We start from the raw sequence: 24,119 nt of genomic DNA, 5'->3' as shown, positions 1-24,119 counted from the left end.
GGGGAATTTTCGTATGTCACACGATGGCGACAAAGGCGGCTGCGGCTTGCAGCTGCGGAGGTTGAGGGTAGCCAAATGAGGAGCAGGGGATGAGCAGGGGGCGAGTGTCTGCCGCAGTTTTGTTTTTATACCCGTACCTTAGCTCGACCCATAAGGGTATACATTGTCAAGATGCTTAAAGACACTACGAACTCTGCTTCAGTTTTAAATATTAGTGGAATATTCTTAACATACACGCGTATTGTACTATTTTTAACTGAATAGCAACCAAACATCGCATAAAGAGTTCAAAGCTTGACCAACGCGGCACGCTCCACTCGCGTTTTTTTCAAGCTAAGGAATTTTTTCTTACATTGTTTTTTTTTTCAGTTTTTTCATATATTTTTCACTCTTTTTTTTGGCTTGTTAGTTTAGAAATGCATATAATATTAAATAAATATTTTTTATTAATTTCACCGCCGACATCCCCGGCGGGGATAAAATAAATAAATCAATAAAAAATTTCGCGAATTCCTAATGTTTGGTAAGCTGCCCCCTCTAACATTGCTTTCCCCTACAATTTAGGTAGAGTTAATTTATTATAGTGATAATATAAAGGCCCAGTTAATAAGAGTATTAACGGACTGCGATTACTGGGTGTCTGATAGTCAAGTCTGCAGATGATGATTTGTTTTGCTTTCTTTATTGTTCCCTTGCAGTCTTTGATCCCCATTGTATCGCGCCGTCCTGCTTGCTGATTTCCACAGCTTGTTTGCTGCTCATTATTCGCCTGGCAGCAAAATGCACGAGCGCAAAATAATTTCGCCACTTGCATGTCATCAGCATAAACTGGGTGCAAAATATGTGGCATCCATTGGCGACGTCCACAACGAGGACCGTTGGCGGCGTTGGCCAAAGGAAATTCGTTTTAGAGCAAAGTCAACAGCAATTGGCCAAATGACTTGTAAGGGTTTCTGCCATGTCACTGCAGATACAGCTGAAGCGAGACAGAGAGACAGAGAGAGAGAGCAAGGGAGAGCGAGGTAAAGAGAGAGAGAGGAGCTAACACAAGGATATAAACTAAAGCAGGAACAGCAGCCCCACTCATCGACGCAGGACTGCCTCATATCCTTTCAGACTGGCGAGCAGTTATTGAATTCGCATATTTTCCCATTTTGCATTATGGCCAACAAGTTGGCTCCTTTGTTTTTTAGCAAATTTTTGCCTCATGCTGTTTGATTTTGTAATCGAGGATTTGTTTGTTTTTTCTTTTCTGTTGTGGGGGGTACATATTTCCTTCTTTTTTTTTGGCATTGAATGTTTTAGCCATTTTTTGGGTAGCTCAAATTGGTCTGGTCGTTGAATTGACCTTTTTACTGCACTGGCGATAGAGACGATGGCAGTCTGAATGCCGGTGACATGTGTTTGGCCTTGAGCGGTTTGTTTAGGGTTTTTGTGGTAAACATATTGGATAAGCATGACTCTTAGGCATGGCAATGGGCTGTGGCATGTTAAGTGGAAGTAAAGTGAGTTGAGTTGATTGCCAAAACTTGCTAAAGGTTGACCTGTTGGATTGCTCAATATGCTTTGAATCGATTTTCAGAATAGATTTAAGAATGGGCTCTGCTTTCTTTAAAGTAAATTCCCCTGTAGACAATAATTACGAAGAATATGTCTGAGACATGTTTGTAGCTTTTTTATGTTACTTCCTATTAATATTAACTTATGTATTCCTATTTATGCATAACTAAATATAAATGCAAACATGTTTTATCAAGTGTTCCCCTATTAGAAGCAGCACCTAAAGAACTAAGGAATTAAAAACAGGTTAAAGTAAGAGAGAGGTAGAAAGGCTAAGTAGATTTTTTAATACAACTTTTTAAAATAAACCTGATAAACAGAGATACAAGGCTTACTTAAGTTAATATGAATCGAATGACATTTAATATGAAGCGCAGAAAGCGGAACTATCAAAAAAAGTGATAACAGCCTGTATTAAAATCAGCCACAGCAGATATTACCCGGCCTTGCCCGAGAATCACTTTTCCACTTTTATGCTTTGTTGAAGTTATATGAAATTCTTTAAGTTTGCTTAAAAAGTTTATTACGCTTGTTTAGGTTTTAAAATTGTTTAACAAAACAAATTCTTGAAAATTCTCTTCATCTTTTCTTCGTTTATCACATTAGTCAACAAAATTCGTGGAGTTCACAGAGCCGCTGCTTAGTTGCGGTGACGGAAGACACGACGACGGACAGTCTTGTAGCGGTAGCCATCCTGAGCGGGCTGCTCGATCTCCTCGATGAGTGGCTGCTCAGCCTGGACGGGGGCAGCAGGAGGGGGAATGTAGGTGTTGACGGGAGCTACGGGAGCTGCAGGAGGGGGAATGTAGGTGTTCTTGGGTGCTGGTGGTGGTGGTGGTGGTGGGGGTGGAATGTAGGCCTTGGCTGGAGCGGCTGGGGGAGGAATGTATGCCTTGGCCGGAGCAGGAGGAGGAGGGATATAGGTGTTCTTTGGTGCCGGTGGTGGTGGTGGAGGTGGTGGGGGAATATAGGCAGGTGCAGGTGCTGGCGCCGCCGGATGCGGATAATCATAACCCTGACCACCCAGTTCCGAAACGTCCGCCATGGCGCAGGCCAAAAAGGCGACGGCAATGATCAGGAATTTCTGTGAATCGATAGATTGGCAGTTTTATTTAGATGTTACTGTAGTCCTTTAATGATCCATTGATGCAATTTACCATCTTGGATTGCTTGGCTTTTTGCTGTGCTTGCTGCTTGGATCACAAGTCGCTGTGTACTGCTGAACTCTAAGCCCGCTGCGGTTTTTATAGCCCATAGTTGAACCTCGGGTCAGCAGCAGCCGCTGCAGCCGCAAATTAATTGCGCGATGCCACGCTATCTGTATATGCCCTCAAGTGCCGCGAGCTACGCTTGAGATATGGTCTCAGTTCGAGTCGGAAGAGGGGCGCCCAATGCCAAGTGGTTGGACGGGTTTCTTACGCCGACACCTTAAGACAATGCAATGAAGCATTGCGCCGGGGCATCGAGGGGGGTCAGCTCTTAGGACCCAAAGCTTCTTTAATTAGATCAAACAAAAAATAACATTTTGACCATTTACATATGAATGTCGTTAGTTATTGTGTTGCTTCTATTTCGTCTTTGAGTGGAGTCTCTTAACTTTTTTCCTTTTGACGCTTTGAAGCTCTTGAGCTTGATGTATGTTCGTGGGTCACTCGCACTATTAGCGTTGTTTTTTCTTCTTCTTTATTTTCATATTGCTCACATATTTTTGTTGTCTTTGGCGTATTGGCTTTGTTATGGTTATTAGATGAATTATCTGCATAAAAAGGCAAAGTAAATTGGGCAGCTGCTTCGGAAATATGTGTCGTATGTCTCTTCCTGTCCTTAACTTTTGTGTGCTCAGACGAATTTACGAAGACACTATGAAGGAACTTTGACTCATTTATAAGGCGCTTGATTGTTAATATATATTTATAAAACGGAAAGCAAAGGATCCCTGGGATTTGTAAGCTGAACTCAAACTAAGAAGTTGAAAATAACTTACTTCAATATGTAAATCTATAAAAGTTAATACATATACGTTTTTTAAATTATTGGTCTCAGCTGAGACCGCCGTTGCAGCAGCTTGTACCAATCCATGTTGTTTATGAGAAGGTATGACTATTAATTAATAAAGTCTTAAGACTTTCGTATAAAACACTAGCATAAGGGTATCTAGGCTTCGGCATAAGATGCGTTTTCTTCTTTTATTATTATTATTATTTTATAATGGCTTTAGCTTTCAATGTTTCTTGTGTTATTTTAAATTTGATTTAATCTTGTTGCTCGTTTTTTCCTGTTTTTTTTTTTTTATTTTTTAATTTTAAGCTCGCAATGCTGATTTATGTTCAGCAAATGAGCTTTCAGCCTATGGCATCATTTTAAATGAATGCTTAAATTAATAACAATTGATTTTGTTTGTTCTTTTTTTTGTTTTCATTTTTCTCTCGCTTTATTGCTGCTGCTTTTGCTGGTCGGCTAGTTAATTGCCGAGAATCGCATTTGCCTAATTTATTTTCCCGGCGAATGCCAGGCATATTAAATAGATTTCGGTTCCCAGCTGTTTGCATAATATGAATACCAATTAGGATTTGTGTCCAACATAATGAAAGTGTTAATATGCTGGCAAGTATTCCAGCGCATAAATCCTAAATTATCGAAATAAGGAAATAAAATTTAAATATGTGCTGTAAGGTTTTAGATGCACAGCTGCGGAACTCGATCATAAACTAAACGATTTGATTTTGTGTAGAGAATTAGCTCAGTAGCTTTTAATCTTGACTAGTATTTCGAATACTTTGCATTGTAGTCCCGGAGGTAGAGTCTATAGAGAAAACTAAAAAAAAATAGAAACGCTTATAACATAATATATATATAGCTATACCTATTGCTAAAACTGGCCACGCCGAGCACAGAGGTTGTATAGCATGCGCAGATCAAGTTTATTTTAATATTTTCATATTTCCGACCCGAACTCTGAACTCTGACTTAATTATATCCGCATATTTCAAAGATAAAACCTTGATTTTAAATCTTTTAAATTAAGTTCTTGCAAAACATCTTTATTAACTGAACACCAAGCAGACGTTCCAACAATAAACTTCGATAGAGTATTCCACACTTTGGCGCAGGGTATCCTCTAGTCGATTGCCTTTGTTTTGTCTCTAAAGATATCAAGGTGATATCGTGATTGATCATTTCCCATTTGTGCAGTAAAGCAAACTATATATTTTGTACAAACTTAATATCTTTTTATTGAATCAACTTCTTGTCATCGCCCAAAATTTAGGGAGCGGGTCGTTTACTGCTTAACGACGGCGACGGATCACACGGCGCACGGTCTTGTAGCGGTAACCATCAGCAGAGATGGGCTCGATTTCCTCCAGAACGGGCTGGGGAGCCAGAACTGGGGCGGGAGCAGACCTGATTGGAGCTGGAGCGGGAGCAGCTGGTGGGATGTATTGGTTGACTGGGGCTGGAGCAGGAGCAACCCGGATGGGAGCTGGAGCGGGAGCTGGTGCCGCTGGTGGGATGTACTGGTTGACAGGGGCTGGTGCAGGAGCAGCCCTGATGGGAGCTGGAGCTGGAGCCTCAATACGGATTGGAGCTGGTGCTGGAGCGGGCGCCTCAACCTGAATGGGAGCTGGTGCGGGCACATCAACGGCCGGTGGAATGTAGGTGTTCACAGGCAGTGGTGCAGGGGCAGCCTTAATGGGCAGAGGAGCTGGCGCCACAGGAGCTGGGGCTGGTGCCACTGGGGCGTAGTTATAGCCCGACAGGTGGGACACATCGGCGTGGGCAACGGCCAAAACGGCGAAGGCGACAACAAGAAGCTTCTGTAAGTAAAATTTAAAGGATTAGTCCTGATTGAGTTACTCAAACTGTCAGATGCTGCTGCAGCTATTGCTGCTATTAACGCTTCACCTACCATTTTGAGCGTGTTACTTGGAACGTTTAGGTAGCTAGTATATCTCTGACAAGCCGAGCTGGGAGTATTTATATGAAACTGTGCGCGGTGCTGAGTCCGAAGACAAACGCGATGAAGAATTGTGCACATTATAGGCTCTTAATATGCCAGAAACCAGAATTTTATTGTCAACAGCTGTTTACACAAAAACTAATGGAGTGTAGGGTATCTAATGGTGCTCATGGGGTTCAACAATTTGGCCTTAAGTTGTAAGGAGAATCTGCATTTTATTATTTTCTGTATTAAAAATTGTATAGCAATCGATATTATTTATAATTCAAATTGATAAATATATAATATCGCGATTTATAAATTTTATTTCGGGCACTCAATAATAATATTCATTAATATTTATTTTCATTTATTTTTTATTTGTTTTTATTTTCATTTTATTTTATATGTTTTGTTTTGTTTTCTTCTTTATATTTATATGAATTAAATATGGCTCTGAGAATATGTTGTAAGACAAATTGCAATACCTATGCTTATTGCAGTGAAAAGACTATAATAATGTATTGAAAATAAAAACCAACAATAATATGTTTCTATATTTAAGTCCTTGTTAATTTGAAGCGTGTTTAAAAATCGGTTCTGTCCAATATCTAGTGACATTCGCACTTGTTTGCCATTGCTTGGATTTAAATGTAATTTGCATAAAACATAAATGCTTTATTTTCTATCAAAGTTAACTACCAACCGAGCCGAGCTGAGCAAAGCTGAGTTGACGGGCAAGCCAAAAGTTGCTGCGATTAGTTTGCTTAATTAACTTTGATAAGGCGGACCAGTATGTTTGAACAAAAACTCGTACTACGGAGCACAGCTGAGATGCGTCTTGCCAAATATGACTCGCTACCAAGCGGCCCATTGTTGTCGTTTTATGGCCCAGAGTTGTTTTGTATGCGTTAGATACAGATATAAATGCGTAGCTGAATACGCGAGTAGCTGCAGGTCAAAAGTTGAGCGTGTCGCCAGTGCGACCGACGCCAGTTTTTTTCCCTATGTGTCAGCATGAAAAACAAATTAGCCGCCAAATGTGTGTGAGTGGGCGAGTGTGTGTGTGTGTGTGTATGTTTGTGTTAGGAAGTTCAGTGAAGGACACGCTTTTCTCGCTCTTTTAATTACACAAATTGCCAATGAGCCACTTTTTGGATTGTCAACGCTTCAGTTTTGCCAAAAAGCATTTGAGACATTTCGGCGTCACTCAATGACTGCTGTTGTGGTTGTTGTTGCTGTTGTTATTGTAGTTGTTGTTGCTGTTGCTGTGTCGCCATTGTGATTCGAATATATTTTCAGCTCGCGCCAAACAAAAACTACAAAAGCTATGCAAACAAGCACTTAACCCGCTTTTATTTTGACAATTCCATTATTTTCGTAGCGCCAATAAACTGAAACTGCAAAATGTTTTGAACCCACATACGCACACGCACAGACACACGCACACACACACACACTTACACATGTCATAGCATGTCATGCAACATTGCGTATACGTAATTTAGTTGTTTGTTAATAGTTGAAGTTGCAACGCATGCTGCACTGCAATGTATAAAAATTGACGGCACACAACTATTTGGGGGAGTGTTCAGCGAAAATAGCATTTGGAATATTATTTGGGAATGCAGCGCTTCAAAGAATAACAAAGCAATATTGCGGGAATTACAATTTGCACGATTTGAGAGAAAAAATAAGTTCAAATCATATTGCAATCGAACTAAAATGGGGTAGAGTATGTGAATGCAACAAGATTAAGACATTTACTTTAAAGCTTTTGCGGTGCACTTTAATCGGATTAGCAGATTTTGCTTAAAAGCTATGCTGAGGTATTTTATTGTAAAAAGGATGAACACTTTTATTTAAAATACTCAGATCACAACCTTCGATTGTAAATCAGATTCTTAATAAACTGTTGCATTAATTAAATTAAAATTATAAATTTAAAGTTTATTTTCGTATGCAGTGGCCAGTTACAGGAACTACATTAGGTAAACATTTTTGCAGGATCTCGCTAATAACAAGTTTCATAAAGTAACTTTTAAATATTATAATTTTAGCTATAGAATTTATTTTAAATTGTATGCCTGTATGGAACGAGTTAATACTAAAGAACATGTTAGGCTTTCGTATTACTGGATTAAGTTTGTTAATTGCTCCCTTTTTCGGCCAAGTAAATATTTATCTTTTATCAACTGAGCGTTCATTTAGTGGTCCATTTACATATTCTGGCGCACAGTTTCGTTTGATTAACGTCTTTGGCGATTAATTATTTGCTTTGATTCACATTCGAATGCGAAAAGCGGTTTAATCTAATGCATATTTTACGTTAAGGCTTTCAGTTCCTGCTTTGCCTGCTGCTGCCTTAAATCCAATTGAGTTTCAGAACGTGTTTGTTGACCTGTCGACCTCCAAGGTCAACATAATGAACCACACATAGTGGTCTCTCGCTCTCTTGGAACGTTTTAATACTGAAAATAGTTGCAAAGTTTGATCAAATAAATATTTAAAATGCATTCAACTGGATCAAAATGCGATGAACCAAGCACAGAAGACCAAACGGAATGCAAACTCTTCAACAGCTGACAACGCTTAACAATCGATTTAAACATTTTTTTAATGCCCGGCGACTGCCAGATCATAAATTCAGGCAACCCCAGGTCGATGCTGGGTCCGTGTTATATGCTCGTATATCTGTGTATTTCGCGAGATAAATCAACGCGCGACAAATTAATGCTGCAAATGAAGTGCAACTGCTGCAACATTCACCGGCAGGGTGGTTGAGGGGTGGCTTGGGGTCTGAGTGCAGGTGTAAAACAGGCTCTGATATGGCCACACATATCGAATCGCCGCCCCAATATGCAGTAACAGTAAAAATAAATGAAGGCAGTCAACGTTGCATATTTCAGTGGCCGTGTGGCTGCCACTGCTGATATAATTACGCAGATACTGTCAATATTGTGTGTGTGTGTGTGTGTACTCGAAACTGCCGTAAGCTGTGCTTGCTGTAAGCCCAATACCTGCCCGCTCCTTTCATAGGCCTCATCAGTTTTTATATAGTATGCGCCGCATTTTCACTTTTTGCTTTTATTTTTCGTTGTTCGTTTTTGTTTTTTGCGTTGTGTCGGGTCCATTTCTTTTGCATACTTTCGGGCCGGGCCGACGCCTGTCTGCTGTGCGATTATTTTGTAATCCATGGCGCCTAAAGCATTGATTACACATTGCACACCTGGACAGCTCGCAGCGAGTGCGGGATGAACGTACAGCTCGGCCGTAATGCGTGTTAATCAGCATCATTAACTGCTAATTAAGTGCGGTTGCAAATGCAGCCAACTGTCAACTGTTTCCAACCGCCATCGCTGCACCGCTGCACCACCTGTCGCCTCTGCGTTTTATTTGGCCAGAGCTGGCTAAGCCGGTCAGCAAAGTGCAATGAGGCTGAAAATTGCACATTTCTCGATTCCAGGCAGATTGTTATTCGAACTAAGGCTTTATTAATCGCAGCTGCTGCTGTGTGTGTGGTTGTGTGTGTGTGAATGTAGATAATAGAGCATCAGAAAAATGTGGCAGGCTGATAAATTGTATACTATATTAAATTTAAAATTATTAATTACTCATAGGTAAATGCGTCCGTCTTTAATTCATGATGTGTTGAACTTCTATTCAAAACCATTTCAATGTTGAATGTTTAAGAACATTCATTTTAAATAATTATATTTACTAATTTATAATAATAATTAGCTGTATGCTCATAATAATATTATAGCTTATTAATATTTGGTTAATTGATTTATAATAAAAGGTTATTTCTGCAAATTCGGGCCTAATGTTTCTTTGCGGGAATCCTGGAGAATATGAATATTTTGAGAAACATTGAAACAAAAGTAAGCTCCTATTATTACCAGCTAATGCATTGGTAATCTATACTGAGTCAGCATTGCCAACAATCTAACACTTAACTAATTTTGAGGCAATTAAATTGAAGGACACACAAGTTGTATGATTAAGAATTATGATATCATATGATCTACGAATCTTTAGAGAGCTCTAGATATATATTTTTTTTTTAAATATTTATGTATATAATTTCATTTATAGCTAATGTTTTGAACCCAACCAACTGCACTGCGCATTCCAGTAACAAATGCCAACTGATTAGTGTGGTCAAGTTCAATAGTCTATAAATTGTAATTGCCTGTCAAAATGGAGCAATGCAATTTTCACAATATCCACCTACTCGTAAATCCCAATGTATATCGTTTTCCCAGCTCCAGTACAGCCGGTTTGTGCGCATCAAAGCGTAAACGCATTTTAATTCATTTAATTAAGCTGCCAATATTTGACCAAAATGCAATTAACAAAATCAGGCTTGGGCTGGCGCACTGGCTTCGCCCCGGCCTGTGTCCCATGTCCTTTGTCCTCTGTCCGGCTTGATGCGGTTGCTATGGCTAGGCCTAGCAAAAAATGATTTGTTTTAATTACGTAATTAATTTGGCAGCTTTTTGTAACCATACCCTATAGCTATACAACGAGTCAAGAGGGTGAATCAAGTTGTGCAAATGCTTGGCACAGGCGGAAGCAGACATATACAACCCCAGTCCGCATGTGGGTTTATCCTTGAAGATCGAGTGTAATGGAAGAGTAAGAGCTTGGAACACCAAATTTGACATTAATTTAAATTACTAAGGAAAATGGGGGGTCCGTCGATACCCCCGGTAAACATAAAAGCTTTTTAGCAGATAGTGGGGGATAGTACAGGATATCTCCTAGTTGGCTGATCTGGACTAGAAAACTAATATTTGTTTTTGTTTTTATTTTTAATTAGTATGCGCCGTGTAATGTGTGCGGCTTCTGTGGCGGGGCTTTAAAGCCGAAACACAAACACTGTAGCCTGAGCCCTGACCCTGGTCATCAACTGGGCAGTAAAATCCATTGGAGCCAACGCGTCGTTGCAGACATTTCCCTAATCAAATCGTAAAGACGTCGTCGATGTCATCGCATTTCTTGTTAATTTTTTTTGGTCTGCGACCCGTCGATATGCGGGCACTGTTGCCCCGTGTCCTATGTCCTGTGTCCTGGCACTTGTTAGCGCAATTGCGGCAGTCGCAGCCACAAGTGGTCAGTGGTCTGATGAGGCCAATGTGCACGACGGCCGTGGGCCGTTGGGCGTGGGCATGGAAGTGGGCGAAACTTTTGAATCTAACGAGAAAAATTTCCACATCATCAAAGCTCATTCCAGCCCATAAATTTCGTGATAAATGTGAGTGCATGCCGAATGCCGTGCGGCAACTCCTTGGGGAGCGGGTGTGCGGCTGAGGCGACTCCTACTCTGGCAACTCCTTGACGGCCGCCTCTTGCTATCTGTCTGCTGATGGCGATGGCGATGGCGATGGCGATGGCAATGCTGATGCGGATACTAAGTTGATTTCTCTTTTCTCTCAAGCATGCATTTGGCTTTCATAAATTTCCAACTTAAATGGATGCTGGCTCCTGGGCGAGAGGCTTGCCGTGAAGTATCCATAAAGTTGAAGCTGCCGGCTGCAGCCGCTGATTGGGACTGTTGCTGATTGAGTGCGGCCGGGCTAGCATTTTGATTGGAAAACAATTTGGTAAAGTTTCAATTTTTCTTTTCTTTTATTGATATTCTATGGGAAATTCGTTAGGATGCCTTGCGATTTGGGAGCTTCGGATTTACAGGCGGTTGCGACGGTAGACGCGACGACGCACGGTCTTGTAGCGGTAGCCATCGGCAGAGGGCTGCTCGATCTCCTCGAGCGACTGCTGCGACTGGTAGGCGGGCGCGGGTGCGGACTGGAAAACTGGAGCGGGTGCGGGAGCAGAGTACTGAACTGGAGCGGGTGCGGGTGCAGAGTACTGGACTGGAGCTGGTGCGGGTGCAGAGTACTGGACTGGAGCTGGTGCGGGCTGGTAGACTGGCGCCGGAGCTGGGATCGACACTGGTGCAGGTGGAATGTAGGTGTTGACTGGAGCGGGTGCGGGTGCCTCGTAGTGGACTGGGGCTGGTGCGGGGGCCTCAATGTGCACTGGAGCAGGGGCGGGCTGGTAGACTGGTGCAGGAGCCTCATAGCGGACGGGAGCGGGAGCGGATGCAGGTGGCACATAGGTGTTCACAGGGGCGGGTGCCTCATGGTGGACAGGTGCAGGCGCTGGCTGGTAGACCGGAGCGGGCGCTGGCTGGTATACCGGAGCTGGTGCTGGCTGGTAAACCGGAGCGGGCGCTGGCTGGTAGACCGGAGCGGGCGCTGGCTGGTAAACCGGAGCGGGCGCTGGCTGGTAGACCGGTGCGGGCGCTGGCGCTTGATAGTTGTAGCCCGATCCCAAGTGGGAGACATCGGCACTGGCGAAGGCCAGGAAGGCAACGGCAACGACCAAGAATTTCTGTACAAGAAACCGCAATTAAAACCAATCCTCGAGCATGGAGCTCCATCATTTGTTGCTTACCATTTCAGTGATTAGATGACTCTTACTCCACAAGCGCTTGAATGGCTTCTGTCTGCTTGGGGCTCTGCCGTAACTATTTATACCATCGACAGATGAGAGCGGGCATCCAAATACTCCAAGCTGCGTGCGTAAAACTTGCCTCAAAGCCGCTTCTGATGTTTGCTTGGGTGTAGCCAAAGTCGAATATCGAATTGAGTATTCAAGTATGAATATACTCATTAAGACTTGGCAAGACTGACTCGCCTTTGGGGCGAGTATATTGGCTGATATGGCGCCAATTTTGAGCGCATCTTGTTGGGCAAAGAATTTATTGTGCGTTTTTTAAATTTATGCCATCAAATTGATTTGTATCTTCGCTATCAAATATCATAAAGAATAGTTGCTTAAGGGAAATTTTGGTTTCAAATTTATTATATATACTTTTGGAATTCGGTTGCGTCGATTTTATTTTTGGCAAATGTCTCGTGTAGAGCCGGAAATTTGCAAATTACATTTATCGCATGCCTAGCTGATAGAAAACTGGTTTAATTAAACATTTATGGCCACTTTATAGTTCGTTGTTCTCAAAATATGCTACATTTTTCTGAATAGCCATGCGATTTTCGGCTTGAACAAGTTTTATAAGTTATTTATTGCATATATTTGACAGCTTTTAGCTCATTCTGGAATTAGTCTGAGCTACCAATAATTATTGGCATTATAATTCATTCAATTTTCATCCCATTTGATTTTTGTACATGTACATCATGTGATTTGTGGCTAAGGCCCTTGGTCATTAATATTTTGTTTTTTTTTATGTTTGCTTAATTTTATTGCCAAAACCAGTTCCATTTGCTGAAGCTGTGTGGATGCTTTAAATTTGGGTCTGGCTATTGACGTGACTTCTTTAAATTAATTTGGGTGCCGCTTTTGACAGCTTCGTGAAGGTTGCAAACCTTTGGGTCATTGTCTTAATTTATAAAAACAAGAATAGAAGAGAAGAGCCTTTAGGAAGCAAATGCTTAAATCACAATTTTATGCTCTATCAAAGGCGTTTTTATACCCTGCAAACATAAGTTTGTAATAGAAGGGTATCTAAATATGCCGTTTGTGATCTCAACCAGTCTACATCCGATCTTTCTTAGCATTATAATTCGACTCACAACATTTTCTTTTGTATTTATTTAGCTACCTAACAAATAATCAATAAAAATACAGGTTCCAAACACAAGAAATTTATATTTAAAGTAACAAATATAAAAATATATATATTAATAAATAAATTAAGACAAAAACATGCATTTATTTGCAAAAATGCTTTGGATTTAAATCATAAGGAAATAAATAAAATAATCTACTTCATTTAGTTCTGATTTCCTCGGCATTGTTATACGAGTCTCAAAGAACTTAGAGACAATAGCCTTTCCGGACTTCCGGCTTTTAGTTGAATAGAGATACGCCCACAAGAATTAAATATACCATTGACTAGCATTAAACAGTTTATTGATCAGTTCCGAAAAATGCAATAAATTTGGAATATAAATGCGGAAGTTACATCGCCAAATTGAATATTATTTAAATAAAGAGCATACAGAAACCAAATAGATCTTAACGCTCTGCGTGCTCATCTTCTTATAACTTGTTTCCTCATACTTAGTAAGTATATAGTTGTACACACTCCCGGAACGCTTCATTATTCCTCACAGTAGGGCCCATTATTTATGGTGATATTTTTATTTGTTTCTCCGGCAGTGTCTTTGGTTTGTGATGAGTTGTATTGTGGAGTAAATTGCAACTACAAATTAAGTTTATCAGCCAGTATATCATGAGCATTGCTGCTTATTTTTTTTGCTGTGTTTGTTGCGCTGTCAAAATATTGGGTAGTAGATTTATTATCTGGCGGGCTGGTCGGGGCTGCGTCTCTCTGCCCGCGGTTGGATCATTCGCAGGCAAAGTGCAAACAAGAGACGCAAGTCAAACAGTCAGACAGTCAAACAGATTCATGGCCCAAGCGAATTAAAAAACTTGTTGTTAATGTTATGTGCAGCTACCAAATCTCAAATTTAAAATTTTCAGCGTTTTGTTTGCTTCCCATTTCTCAAACGAATCTCGTATGTAAATGTCGATCGTTTTGACGGTCAACTTATGGGCAACGCTTGGCTTCCGTTGCAGATCTGCTCAAAGATGTGTCCCACTTTTCTTATAGGCAGCCAGATGACAACACATAAATACATACTTACAACAACTATTTCTCCGCTTGAACTCGGGCGCGTAACTAACACAATTATGGCTTAATTTGCCGCTCTTTTGTTTTAGTCATACCAAACTAACTAGTTTTTCTTTTAAAGACATTTTTTTGAATATTTATGCATATTTTTATGGCTCGTTTGCCTAGCGCCACGAACCGAGGGCTAATTATACCTCAGCCATTGGCCTTGACTTTGAAATTTAAATTTTACCCAAGCCTCTGTCCGGTAACTCTGTTTTTGTCATTTCCTTTTTGGGATTCTTATTCGCTTTCTTGGCCGTTTTGTTTTGGCATTATGTTCATTAGCTGTAATTAAAGCTCGCTTATGAATTTATGTAAATGCTAATTCATGTTTACCATAATACATTAATTGAGTTTACACTGAGCCAGTTTGAAGCTACTGCGTTTCGTAAATCCACCTGCTGATTAGCTTCTTGCTATGCTTTTGATCACATTCAGCGCTTATATTTGTGATATTTAATTGTTTTTTCTATTATACGATCTGCCCATTGTACTCCGATTTGCTTAGTCTGCATCTTTGCATATAAATGAGTTATGATTTATATAGTTATAATTATGCTGATAAATACGGATGGCACATTATAATTAAGTTTACACAACACAAATGTCTACATTTTTGCTTCATTAGCACATGATGTCATCCATTTGGCCATCTTTTATACCCTTCACCTATCAAATAACTGCGAACGGGGCTTAATGTTATTTTTTGGCAATGTTTTTACAGGCAATTAAAGACATTCCAAGACTAAATAATATATACCATATGCCTGTTATAAACCTCAGAGGTTTCATATGAAAAAATTTAATAAATTGCAATTTAATAGGTTTCGAGAATGGGAGTCCCAAAAGCAGCGCAAACGTGAATTTCCTTGAAAGAGCAAAAGCCATAATCAAGCGATATTGTCATCAATTAGTGATAGCTCCGAACAAGATACTTTACAATTTTATAAGTAATGAAGTTTTGATTTGAGTTGAACTGCTCGGAATATAAATTATAAGTCACAACGCAATTATTAAAATTATTAATGAATGGATGAAAAATTCTGAAAGTGTGCAAAATCGAACATAAACAATTTGCCAGACACAAACACACGCACACACACAAGCACACACTCACATGCGCACACCCGTAAATCAGCTTAAGAGACGCAATAAAATGTGTAGTGCGTGCTGTGTGCGGTAGGTGGAGCCACCTGTCAAAAAGTGAGCCAGCCAACCAGATAAGCGCAAAATTCTTAATGAAACGACACGCATGCACAGTAAAATGTGCATTTGTCGATGCCCCGAAAGCAGCTACCCATATACGAGTGCAGTGGTATATAGATGTTATGTACGTACAGTTACAGTTAGTCAGAGTCTGGTCTTTTTAGCATTCAAAGCGACCCCCAAAAAAGAAATAACTAGAGCGGAGCAGAGTCGAAAACTTCAGACTCGAAACGAGTCGACGAAGTTGCCAGCTGCGAGGTGCACTGCACAAAGGCAAACGGAAATGAAATCACGTACCAGGGGCGTTGTCATTCACAATGAGTGCGGCACCAGGCAGGACAAGGAGTAGTTGATTGTTGTTGCAGTTGTTGTTGTTGTTGTTGTTGTTGTTGTTGTAGTTGTCAGCAGAGTCGCGGCAGCTGCCATTTTGTTCTGTCGTTGTGTGTACGTCTAATGTCCAATTTCAATTTGGACTGGCTGGCTGACAGCAGCGGCAAAGGCAAAGCTACCGCAAATGGCAAACAATGCAAACACCCGCCATCCCCATGCTAAAATCTCACACTCCGAGCAAAAAAAATGCGCACATGTGTGAGAGTTGTGTCCCCCTAGTCTAGTATTTCACTTAAGTGTGGATACTTGTACAGATAGCTAAGGAGGCAGAGCGCGGTAGATGTTCTGCTGAAAGGTGGAGCGAGTATGCCCGCATAAGTTTATTTACTTTTAACACGAAATAATAAAGTTTACAAAAGAAAACGTGCGCCGTGCGGTATGCTGCATTTTTTCTATGCGTGTGTGCATGTGGCTGAGTATGTGTGTGTGTGTGTCGCTAACTGTACCTCGCACCGCTCAAACGGCACTTTCTTTCTGCCCATTTGCTGCCTCAATTTAAGCGCTCAAAGCGAATATTTAACAAACTCCTGAGAGCCTCCAATTTGTGTTTAAAGCCACATGGTTTTTTTATACACTTTTCAGGTGTTATTTTTGATATCTTTGTTAACCAAAAATAGAAGGAAAATTGATTGAATGAAGATAATAATGAGACATAACAAAATATTAAAATTAGGTATCAATATTTGATCTAAGTAAACGTCTAAGCTCCTAAATTAGATAAATATATTTCGGAGGTTTTTACCAAAATTAGGATATTTGAAAATTTTGAAATAATTGTTTGGTATACTGCACTTAACAGGGAAAATAAAATACCTTCAGGTAGGGTATTTCATGTTGTAGGTAGTTAACAAAGTGTATTTCAACGCATTGCAGTGAGACTCTCAACTTTTGACACAGCACCGAAAAAAATGGTAGAAAAGTAGAAAAATTAGCGACATGCTGTGACGTGACTTGACTGCATGAGCCGCAACCACAGCTTCCATACCCTGTAACTTTTCAACCATGCCCTTTGTTTTTGCCGTGTGCCGCTGCTGTTAGCCATATGCTGGCGACAGGCTCTCATGGACAGCTTATGGATGCAGCCCGGCACTTACGGCCAACTGAATTATTTAAAAAGTCGCTAAGAGCAAAGCAACTGCGAATGTTGCTTTGTGCAATTAAATGCGTTCTCAGCTCGTACGCACACATGCGACAATCGTTAGAAGGTCCGCACAGAAGGTAATGATAATAATTATACGGACCGGGGGCCACATGTTTCGGTATGTGGTATATGGTATGTGGTCCGTGCGTGTGCGCCTAATTACAATAAATTTGGCTAATTATTGTCTGGCACTTGCGGCCCCTGTAAACTTTAAGTAGCGCTCGCAACAATATCGCACAGACAAAGTTTTTCCCATCGATATGGTCGAGAGCAGCCGCATCCAGAAGCGCAGCAGTAACAAAGTTGGAGACTGAGGCCAACGTCTGGCTAATTGTCTTGTAAATTATGATAAGGAACTTTCACTCTCAACTTGAGAGCTGGTTAAAAGGGTCAGTTAGGTCACCTGCATATGGGAGGGACCAAAAAGTGTGCACTGCTCCCAGTTGATTTGAGTGGCATTTTAAGGCGTGGCGCTTTGCTTGGGGTTGAGTAATAGAATTATATGATACTCATATATCCTACTTAATGCATGCAATTTATAATACAGTTACGTATACCTATGATGGCAGAGCATAACAAATTTATAATTATAATTATGCATAGCTTATATTATATAATAAATACAAATAATTGGAAGTCATACCAAATAATTGCAAATATTGAAAAATATTTAGTGCAGCTGTTTAATAATAGTTATAATCATCATATTGTCAAGACAGACTTCATTTTACAAATAAGATAAGACAGAACTTAAAAAAGTTGACATATATATTTTGATAAGTGTACTGATATATTCTTAATAATTAAGAATTGTAATATATACATTAAACTATTCAAATTATTTCATATAATAATTTCGTTTCGAACTCTACCAACCATTGATTGCTTCTGACAATTTTGAGCTGAGTTGAGAAAGCGGAATACTTGAGTTCAGTATTTGAAATGTCGTGACATCTTAAGACCCTCACAAAGCCATCACATGGTATCTGTTATTACAATCCTCATCTGTCGTCGCAGATATTTTTAACAATCATTGCAAATCAAAACAAATGCCAAACGATTTGCTTTATGTGCAACTGCAGTGATTTGCCTAGGGAATGTGCCTGTCAAGCCTTTCATTTTTTATTGCCCCGCAGCGCCCAATACCATTGCCCAGCCCTCGAAATCCTTTGCCACTGTTGCAACATATGGGCGCTTCATAAAGTGGGCGCTTCTCCTTGCTTCGCTCTATTCTCCGCCTTCCCCCTGCCGGGTTGCAAGTAGCGAAATGCAGTCAACTCGTGCGCCAGCTGAGCGCGCAATTTAGCACAACAATGCGATACGTATACGCCCCGTTGTAGCCCCTTAGTAAGTCATGTGTTGGCATGTCTTCTGCTGGCGGGCTGGCTGGCTGGCTGCTACTGCCATTTAGAAATGCTTTTGTCTTGGCTTCGGTCCCGGTTCCACGCTGCCAGCGAGTGCCGTTTGTTTTTTGTCTTGCCAAATGCGCCATATTTCTGAGTTTATGTCTTCGTTTTCTAGCAAATATTTCCACAGACCGACAGTTGGAGCGAGGGGGGTAGACTGTAATGCATATGTTCGGCCTGTCGTCGTTTTGTTTTATTGCATATTTATATTTTATAGCGAAAGTAGCAAAATATACGAGTAAATCGTTATAACGCTCGCCCGACCCCCTGTCGAAGCCTGCTGGAGAGGGCTCCAACAACAGCAGAATTCTTGGCCTTTTTGGCAAGCATTCGATAAAAGTACTCAAACATAAGCTCTGCCAGCGGCACATGTGCCCCACACATACACACACAAACACGCACACGTACACACACTAGTCAACTCGGGTCCGGGGAGTCCTTGCATTAAGTTCTCGTTGCGCTTTTTGGGGCGTTTTTGGATGCGCCACAAAATTCAATCATAAAAGTTTTTCAATAATCCGCTTTGCCTCGATTGCATTTCAATTTGCGCAACATTTTTGTGCAAAAACTTAATTTTCCACCAATTAGTTTTTTGGGCTGTTCGATCGGATGGCGGAAGGGTGTGGCCAAACGTAATTGATGTGTGCGTCCCCCATAAAAAAAAAATTGATAAGGAAACTTCAGCGGGAGGTGGTGAAAGCATAAGCTCGACGGAGCAATTAAGTAGAAATTCCGTACAAAACAAAATCATGTGTGTGTCAAAAGAACTGGTAAGCTTCAAGGGGTGACATTAGTACAATGGGGAGAGGAAATGAAGCCTAATAAGACTTCTGATTTAAATTGAGTCTGAGCTGAGAGCCTAGTCAAACCAATCTTTTAAGAAACAATCTGAATTATTTCGGAGGAAAAAATCTAGATAGTTAAAATATATTGAGCAACAAACAGGATTTGTTAGTGAATTCCTTTTTTTATATTTTTTACAATTTATTATAAAAATGATATTTCCTGTCTAAAAGTTTTTGATTTTAATGCTCTAGTTTGAATGCCTCACCTTAACTGAGTGTTCAAACTCGTACATCAGCCGTGGTCAATCCTAATTCTTTTTAAATTACTAGTGATCTAGGCTTATAGGTTTTACTACGGCTGGTTAGCAATCAGCCCCTCGCTCTCTAGACGCCAAGTAGAGCCTTAATCTTCATCCTAATGGCCATCGCATCATATGGCGCTCAAAAGCACATTCAGTATTTTTATTGATCCCTAGCGAGCACACCTGCCACCCGATGCGGTATGGCGGCCATCGTGTACTCTGATAATGCTAATTTTATTCAAAGGTTATGGCGTTACAATCTATGGCAGACCCGGCCGAACGCTGGCACCGACAGCGCTAAAGCTGTCCACCAGAGCACACGCGGAAAGCCGTGGACGGACAGCGACGACGGCGACGAAGATGGAATGCAAGTACGTGTAGAAATTTACGAAAAATTACGAGAGACGCAGCGAAAGCTGCTGCATAAAATTGCAAATCGTGTCCAGGGTCGAGACTAAAACCAAGTCCAAGACCCAAGCCCATGCCGGGCACATTGGCAGCTGGGGCCAAGACAGAGCTGGGCTCCCGGCCGGATACTTGCCCCCAAAACCTCGCCATGCAGCATTTATTGCCAACGAAGCGTATTTGGTGCATTTGATGCGCTGCATAATGGCGCACGCCATTAAATGTCCATTGACATGCCAAACGAAGAAGTCCAGTTCGCACAGTGGGCTGCATGGCATTAAAGGCATGCCAAAACTGCTCAATTATGAAGAATATGCAATCGAGTCGGTTTTCAGCTTAGCAAAAGCATAACAATTTTTCTGGATTAATGAAATGACTGCAATCGTAGTATGTTTACTTTCTTAGAGGATTGAAAAACAGTAAAAACGAAGGAGTTGGTATGAATGCTCCAAATATAGATGAAACGATGCTACAAAAAACTAGTTACTAAATAAAAATATTGAAGCATTTCAAAAGTATAACTTGATTCAAGCTTTCAATAAAATAAAGCATATATTTATAAATATATAAATATTGTATCCAACTCTTTTTTTATTTAAAAAATGAACTGATAAACAATTTGAGGCAATGTCACTCGCTACTAGTACATTTATTTTCACTGCATTACATACTTTTCACTGTGTATTAGACCACGGTATCTGCGTTGGGCAATAGCGCATCGCAAATCCAAATCGAATGCGAAACGAGCGTAAATCGTGACCTGCAAGGATCTGCTTAGTTTTCTTATTAGCTGCGATTACATTTGATGTTTGTTGTTCGGTCAACATGGCGTATACTTACATACATATACGTTATGTATGTATATACATGTGTGTGTATGTGTGTGTCTCTACTACATTTTGTATGCTTAAGCAGTTGTTTTTGTTGTTTTCGTTGTGGCTGTTGGTTTTGCACTTTGCTGCCAACGTTTTTGTACGTGGCCAAGTTGCAAAATGTCGAAAGTCTTCGTCGCCATTGCCGCATCAAATATGTTGAAAAGCAATTGGCAGCCATCACGGCCTGCCCTTGTCCCTCTCTGGAGTCAAGCAGCCAGACCCAGAGCCAGACCCAGAGCCAGAGCCAGGCAGCCAGCTGCTGACCCAGCGGAGGGGCATGTCTGCTAATGCGCTGCTGTTGGAATTTCTTCATTGACTACGTGCATTAAATTTCAAATCAAAAAACATTTCTACACATAGCCAAAAATGGAGGGTGAGGGGAATAAAAAGTAAAACACAAATATTTCAAATGCATTTTTCGTTGCATACTCGCAGGCGCGTTCAACTGTGCGGCAATCTATTTGGAAATTGGCAAGCAATTTGTTTGTTATTATTATATGAGCAGCATGTTTTAATCGTTTTCTGCTTCAATAGGCGATCGGCGGCATCGAAATCATTACTGCCATAATAATTTTCCATGCTGCGTTAGTAAATTTACATGCGATTCAATTTCCTGGCTGGCAGAGAAAAAAAAGAAACCGAACCCAATCAGTGGATAAAAAAAAACCACAGCAATGCATATCAATTGCTGCTGACAATTTCAAATAGAAAATGTCTCAGCATTCTGAAGAAAAACTGAAGAAAAAAAAAACAACAACAGAAAACAAACAATCGAACGGCAACGGGAAAACAAATGAATAACAACAAGAGCAACAACAACCGTTGTTGCTGTCAATGACAAGCTGCACAACAAAGTTCTGAGCACAAGAAAAAACAAAATAATAAAAAAAATAAAAATGGAAATGTAACTGCAATTGAGTTTGGTTTTCCCCGCAGGCATCTATCTGCTCAGACTTCCCACAGTGCCCGTTGTTCGTCTCTCCAATTGTCAACTGTCAATGAGTTTTCAATTGCCGCCAAGTTGCATGTTTGAAGATTTGTGTCCCCAACTGCATTCTTCTAAGCCGCCAATTGGATTCGTTTCACTTTGCTTGCTTTTGACAGTCGTTTCCTCCATTGACTTGTCAGTGGCAGGCGCCGTTTGTCGCCCCCGCCGAAACGCCAGCTAATTCGCCTGTTTGCGGTTGGCCAAATTGCTTTGTTTTGGCAGTCAGCAAAAAATGGCCTTTAAGCTCCATGCCTGATATTCAATTGTTGTCTAGACTCGCCCAGATTTTCAAATCATTTCCTTGTTTTTTTTTTTGGTTACGTGTCAGCTCAGATGAATGGAGGTGTGCTTAGCAAAATCGCATGCTCAAGAGTTTCTGCCACTGCAACTAAATCAAAGTGTGTTCATTTTGGCAACGGCAAAGTTACGCCTCATTCCATTCTAAATTCATTCATTCATTCCATTCATTCATGTTCTAAATAATTTTTCCATTTTTGGCATCAACTCACATTGAAACAGAAATAACATACAGTTCAAAGGGGAAGAATCGTCGATTAAAAGTATCTTTTTGGTATTTCAAATCATTAATATTCAAAAACTTTTCCTTTGGTCAGCCAATTTGAGGCAATGATATTTATAACAAAAATGTGTTGTTGATTGTTTCAAACATAGACAAAAGTGTTTACCCAGAATTCTTGTCAAGTATTTGGCTAGCTTTATAAAAGAAACCTTATTCAAGATTTTGCTGCCCGCCCTCCCCTTAGATAGTATTGCAATCAATACATGAATATTAAATGTAATATGCAGCTGTACCCTATTCCATATACCATATGTACATTCATATATCCCAACAAGAATTGTAGAAATTTTGCATAGATATTACAGAGTGGTCTTAAGAGAATATGGTGGTTGATTGGGTGAGGTGGGAGGTGGGGAAGGAGCACAGTGCTGCTGTGCAAACTGTGGCAAACATCTGTCGCTCGTCGTTGCGGGGAGAGGCCTACATTTGGTACCATTGTATCTGCTTGTTGTTTGCTGCACTCGCAGTTCCAATTTCCACCAATTTCGGAAATGCCCCGCCACCGCTCCTCAGCATAAAAATGGGGGAAAACCCAACGCTTTCCGCCCAACGAATTCCACGTGAGTCGGTAACGGCCGTGCAAAAATTTCAATTGAAAGCATTGATGAGTCTATATCTCTGCTTGATTTCTTTTTTTTATCAGTTCGTTTTTTGCGTGCATGTTTGTGGCAGCGCTGCCAGCGGGCGGTTTTGACAATGGGCGAGGCAGCTGCCCGGGCAAGAGGCTGAGCTGGGGCACAAGGACAACAGCTGAGGCCGTGCCTCGTGCCACGGCTTTTGTTGACATTCGCGGGTGTGTGTAGCCCACGTAAAAGCAATTAATTGGAAAAATGTGCAAATAGAGTCGTGCAGGTGGCGTCTGTTGACTTAACCTCCATTGCATAAGGCCCGACTTTGCCAGTTCCCCAATAGCTCCGCGCCACAGACAACCGTTAATCGCTGCTAATAGATCCGTACAAAGATCAATGCATGCAGATAGAAAAATTATAGGCCCTATTATATAGGAAATCTTTACTTCCATTCATATACGCTTGCAAGATATTACGCTGTTGCACTGAGAACAAACCTATGAAATCTCAATTAAAGGTTATAATAAAAAAAATTCTAAGAATTCTTGAAAATTAAAAATTATAAAATTTATAAAGCGATTTCTTGCTAAAAAAGTATTTGTTAAAATTAACGCAATTGCTGTAATATTTATTGTTCAGTTCTTATGAGGCTGTTTTGAAATTCAGTCTACCAAAAAGCGGGTAGCTCCCAACTTCTGGCCATATCCACCAATTCGCAGCAAGTGAAAATGCAGTTTGGACAACTTTTAGTCGCTGTCAATGGCTTTTGTCTCGTGACGCAACGAAACTTTTCTAATTAAGTGGCAGCGCCAGGGAAGGGACACTGGACAGGGGGGTGGCCACTTGTCCGATGGGCTGCCTTGGCCTATGCGCCGGCATTACAATAAACCGTTATGGGTCGCTTTTAATGACCAGTTGGCGCTGCATTTGTTAAGAGCGGAGTGGGAGGAGGCTGAGGGTGGTTGGGGGGCAGTCGGCGTGTTAATGGTTATCGTTGTTGTTGCTGCTGTTGTAGCTGCGGTTGCCCGGCATCAGTTACAAAATGTCGTTAGCCAAATTATTTGCCATGTTGGCGCAAAATTTTTATGGTTTTATTATGAGCGCGGGTGAGTGTGTGTGAGAGAGAGAGAGACGCTGTCCCTGCAGGACTAATTGCAGTTGAAATTTTGTTTTATGCGTGCGCGGCACATCAACTTTTATATGTTGTGTCGCATTCATGTAATGGGGCGTGGCTGTGGGTAGGCGTACAGAAAACGCTTAAGCGA

The 24,119-nt window shown here is 40.9% G+C and overlaps 2 protein-coding genes across 2 annotated transcripts; both read right to left on the bottom strand.

Annotated features, from left to right (window-relative positions):
* Positions 1 to 2,200: 2,200 nt before the first annotated feature.
* On the bottom strand, positions 2,201 to 2,815 carry LOC115758054 (extensin). Its single transcript, XM_030698568.1, has 2 exons — positions 2,786 to 2,815; positions 2,201 to 2,644 (listed from the first exon to the last, which is right to left on the bottom strand). Exons 1-2 carry the CDS (start codon positions 2,813 to 2,815, stop codon positions 2,201 to 2,203), a joined length of 474 nt encoding a protein of 157 aa, XP_030554428.1.
* Positions 2,816 to 4,847: 2,032 nt separating this feature from the next.
* LOC115758052 (leucine-rich repeat extensin-like protein 3) lies at positions 4,848 to 13,632 on the bottom strand. Its single transcript, XM_030698565.1, has 5 exons — positions 13,531 to 13,632; positions 11,750 to 11,896; positions 11,193 to 11,641; positions 5,468 to 5,525; positions 4,848 to 5,375 (listed from the first exon to the last, which is right to left on the bottom strand). The coding sequence occupies exons 1-5, from the start codon at positions 13,630 to 13,632 to the stop codon at positions 4,848 to 4,850; spliced, it is 1,284 nt and encodes a 427-aa protein (XP_030554425.1).
* Positions 13,633 to 24,119: the final 10,487 nt, after the last annotated feature.

Source organism: Drosophila novamexicana, unplaced genomic scaffold, assembly GCF_003285875.2.
Source record: "Drosophila novamexicana strain 15010-1031.04,08,12 unplaced genomic scaffold, DnovRS2.1 tig00000121-arrow-pilon, whole genome shotgun sequence".
In the NCBI taxonomy this organism is placed as follows: domain Eukaryota; kingdom Metazoa; phylum Arthropoda; class Insecta; order Diptera; family Drosophilidae; genus Drosophila; species Drosophila novamexicana.
The sequence above is the reverse complement of the archived record's forward strand: the minus strand, read 5'-3'. Positions and strand labels throughout refer to the sequence as shown.

Bases quoted from the DNA above. Each gene is read 5' to 3' on its own strand.
- LOC115758054 (XM_030698568.1), bottom strand. From the start codon at position 2,815: ATGGGCTATAAAAACCGCAGCGGGCTTAGA. The intron at 2,645-2,785 runs GTTCAGCAGTAC...ATCGATTCACAG, and splicing joins AAAACCGCAGCGGGCTTAGA to AAATTCCTGATCATTGCCGT.
- LOC115758052 (XM_030698565.1), bottom strand. From the start codon at position 13,632: ATGAAGCGTTCCGGGAGTGTGTACAACTATATACTTACTAAGTATGAG. The intron at 11,897-13,530 runs GTATGCTCTTTA...TTTCTTGTACAG, and splicing joins TTAAGATCTATTTGGTTTCT to AAATTCTTGGTCGTTGCCGT. The intron at 11,642-11,749 runs GTCTACCAGCCA...GTCCACCATGAG, and splicing joins ACCAGCCAGCGCCCGCTCCG to GCACCCGCCCCTGTGAACAC.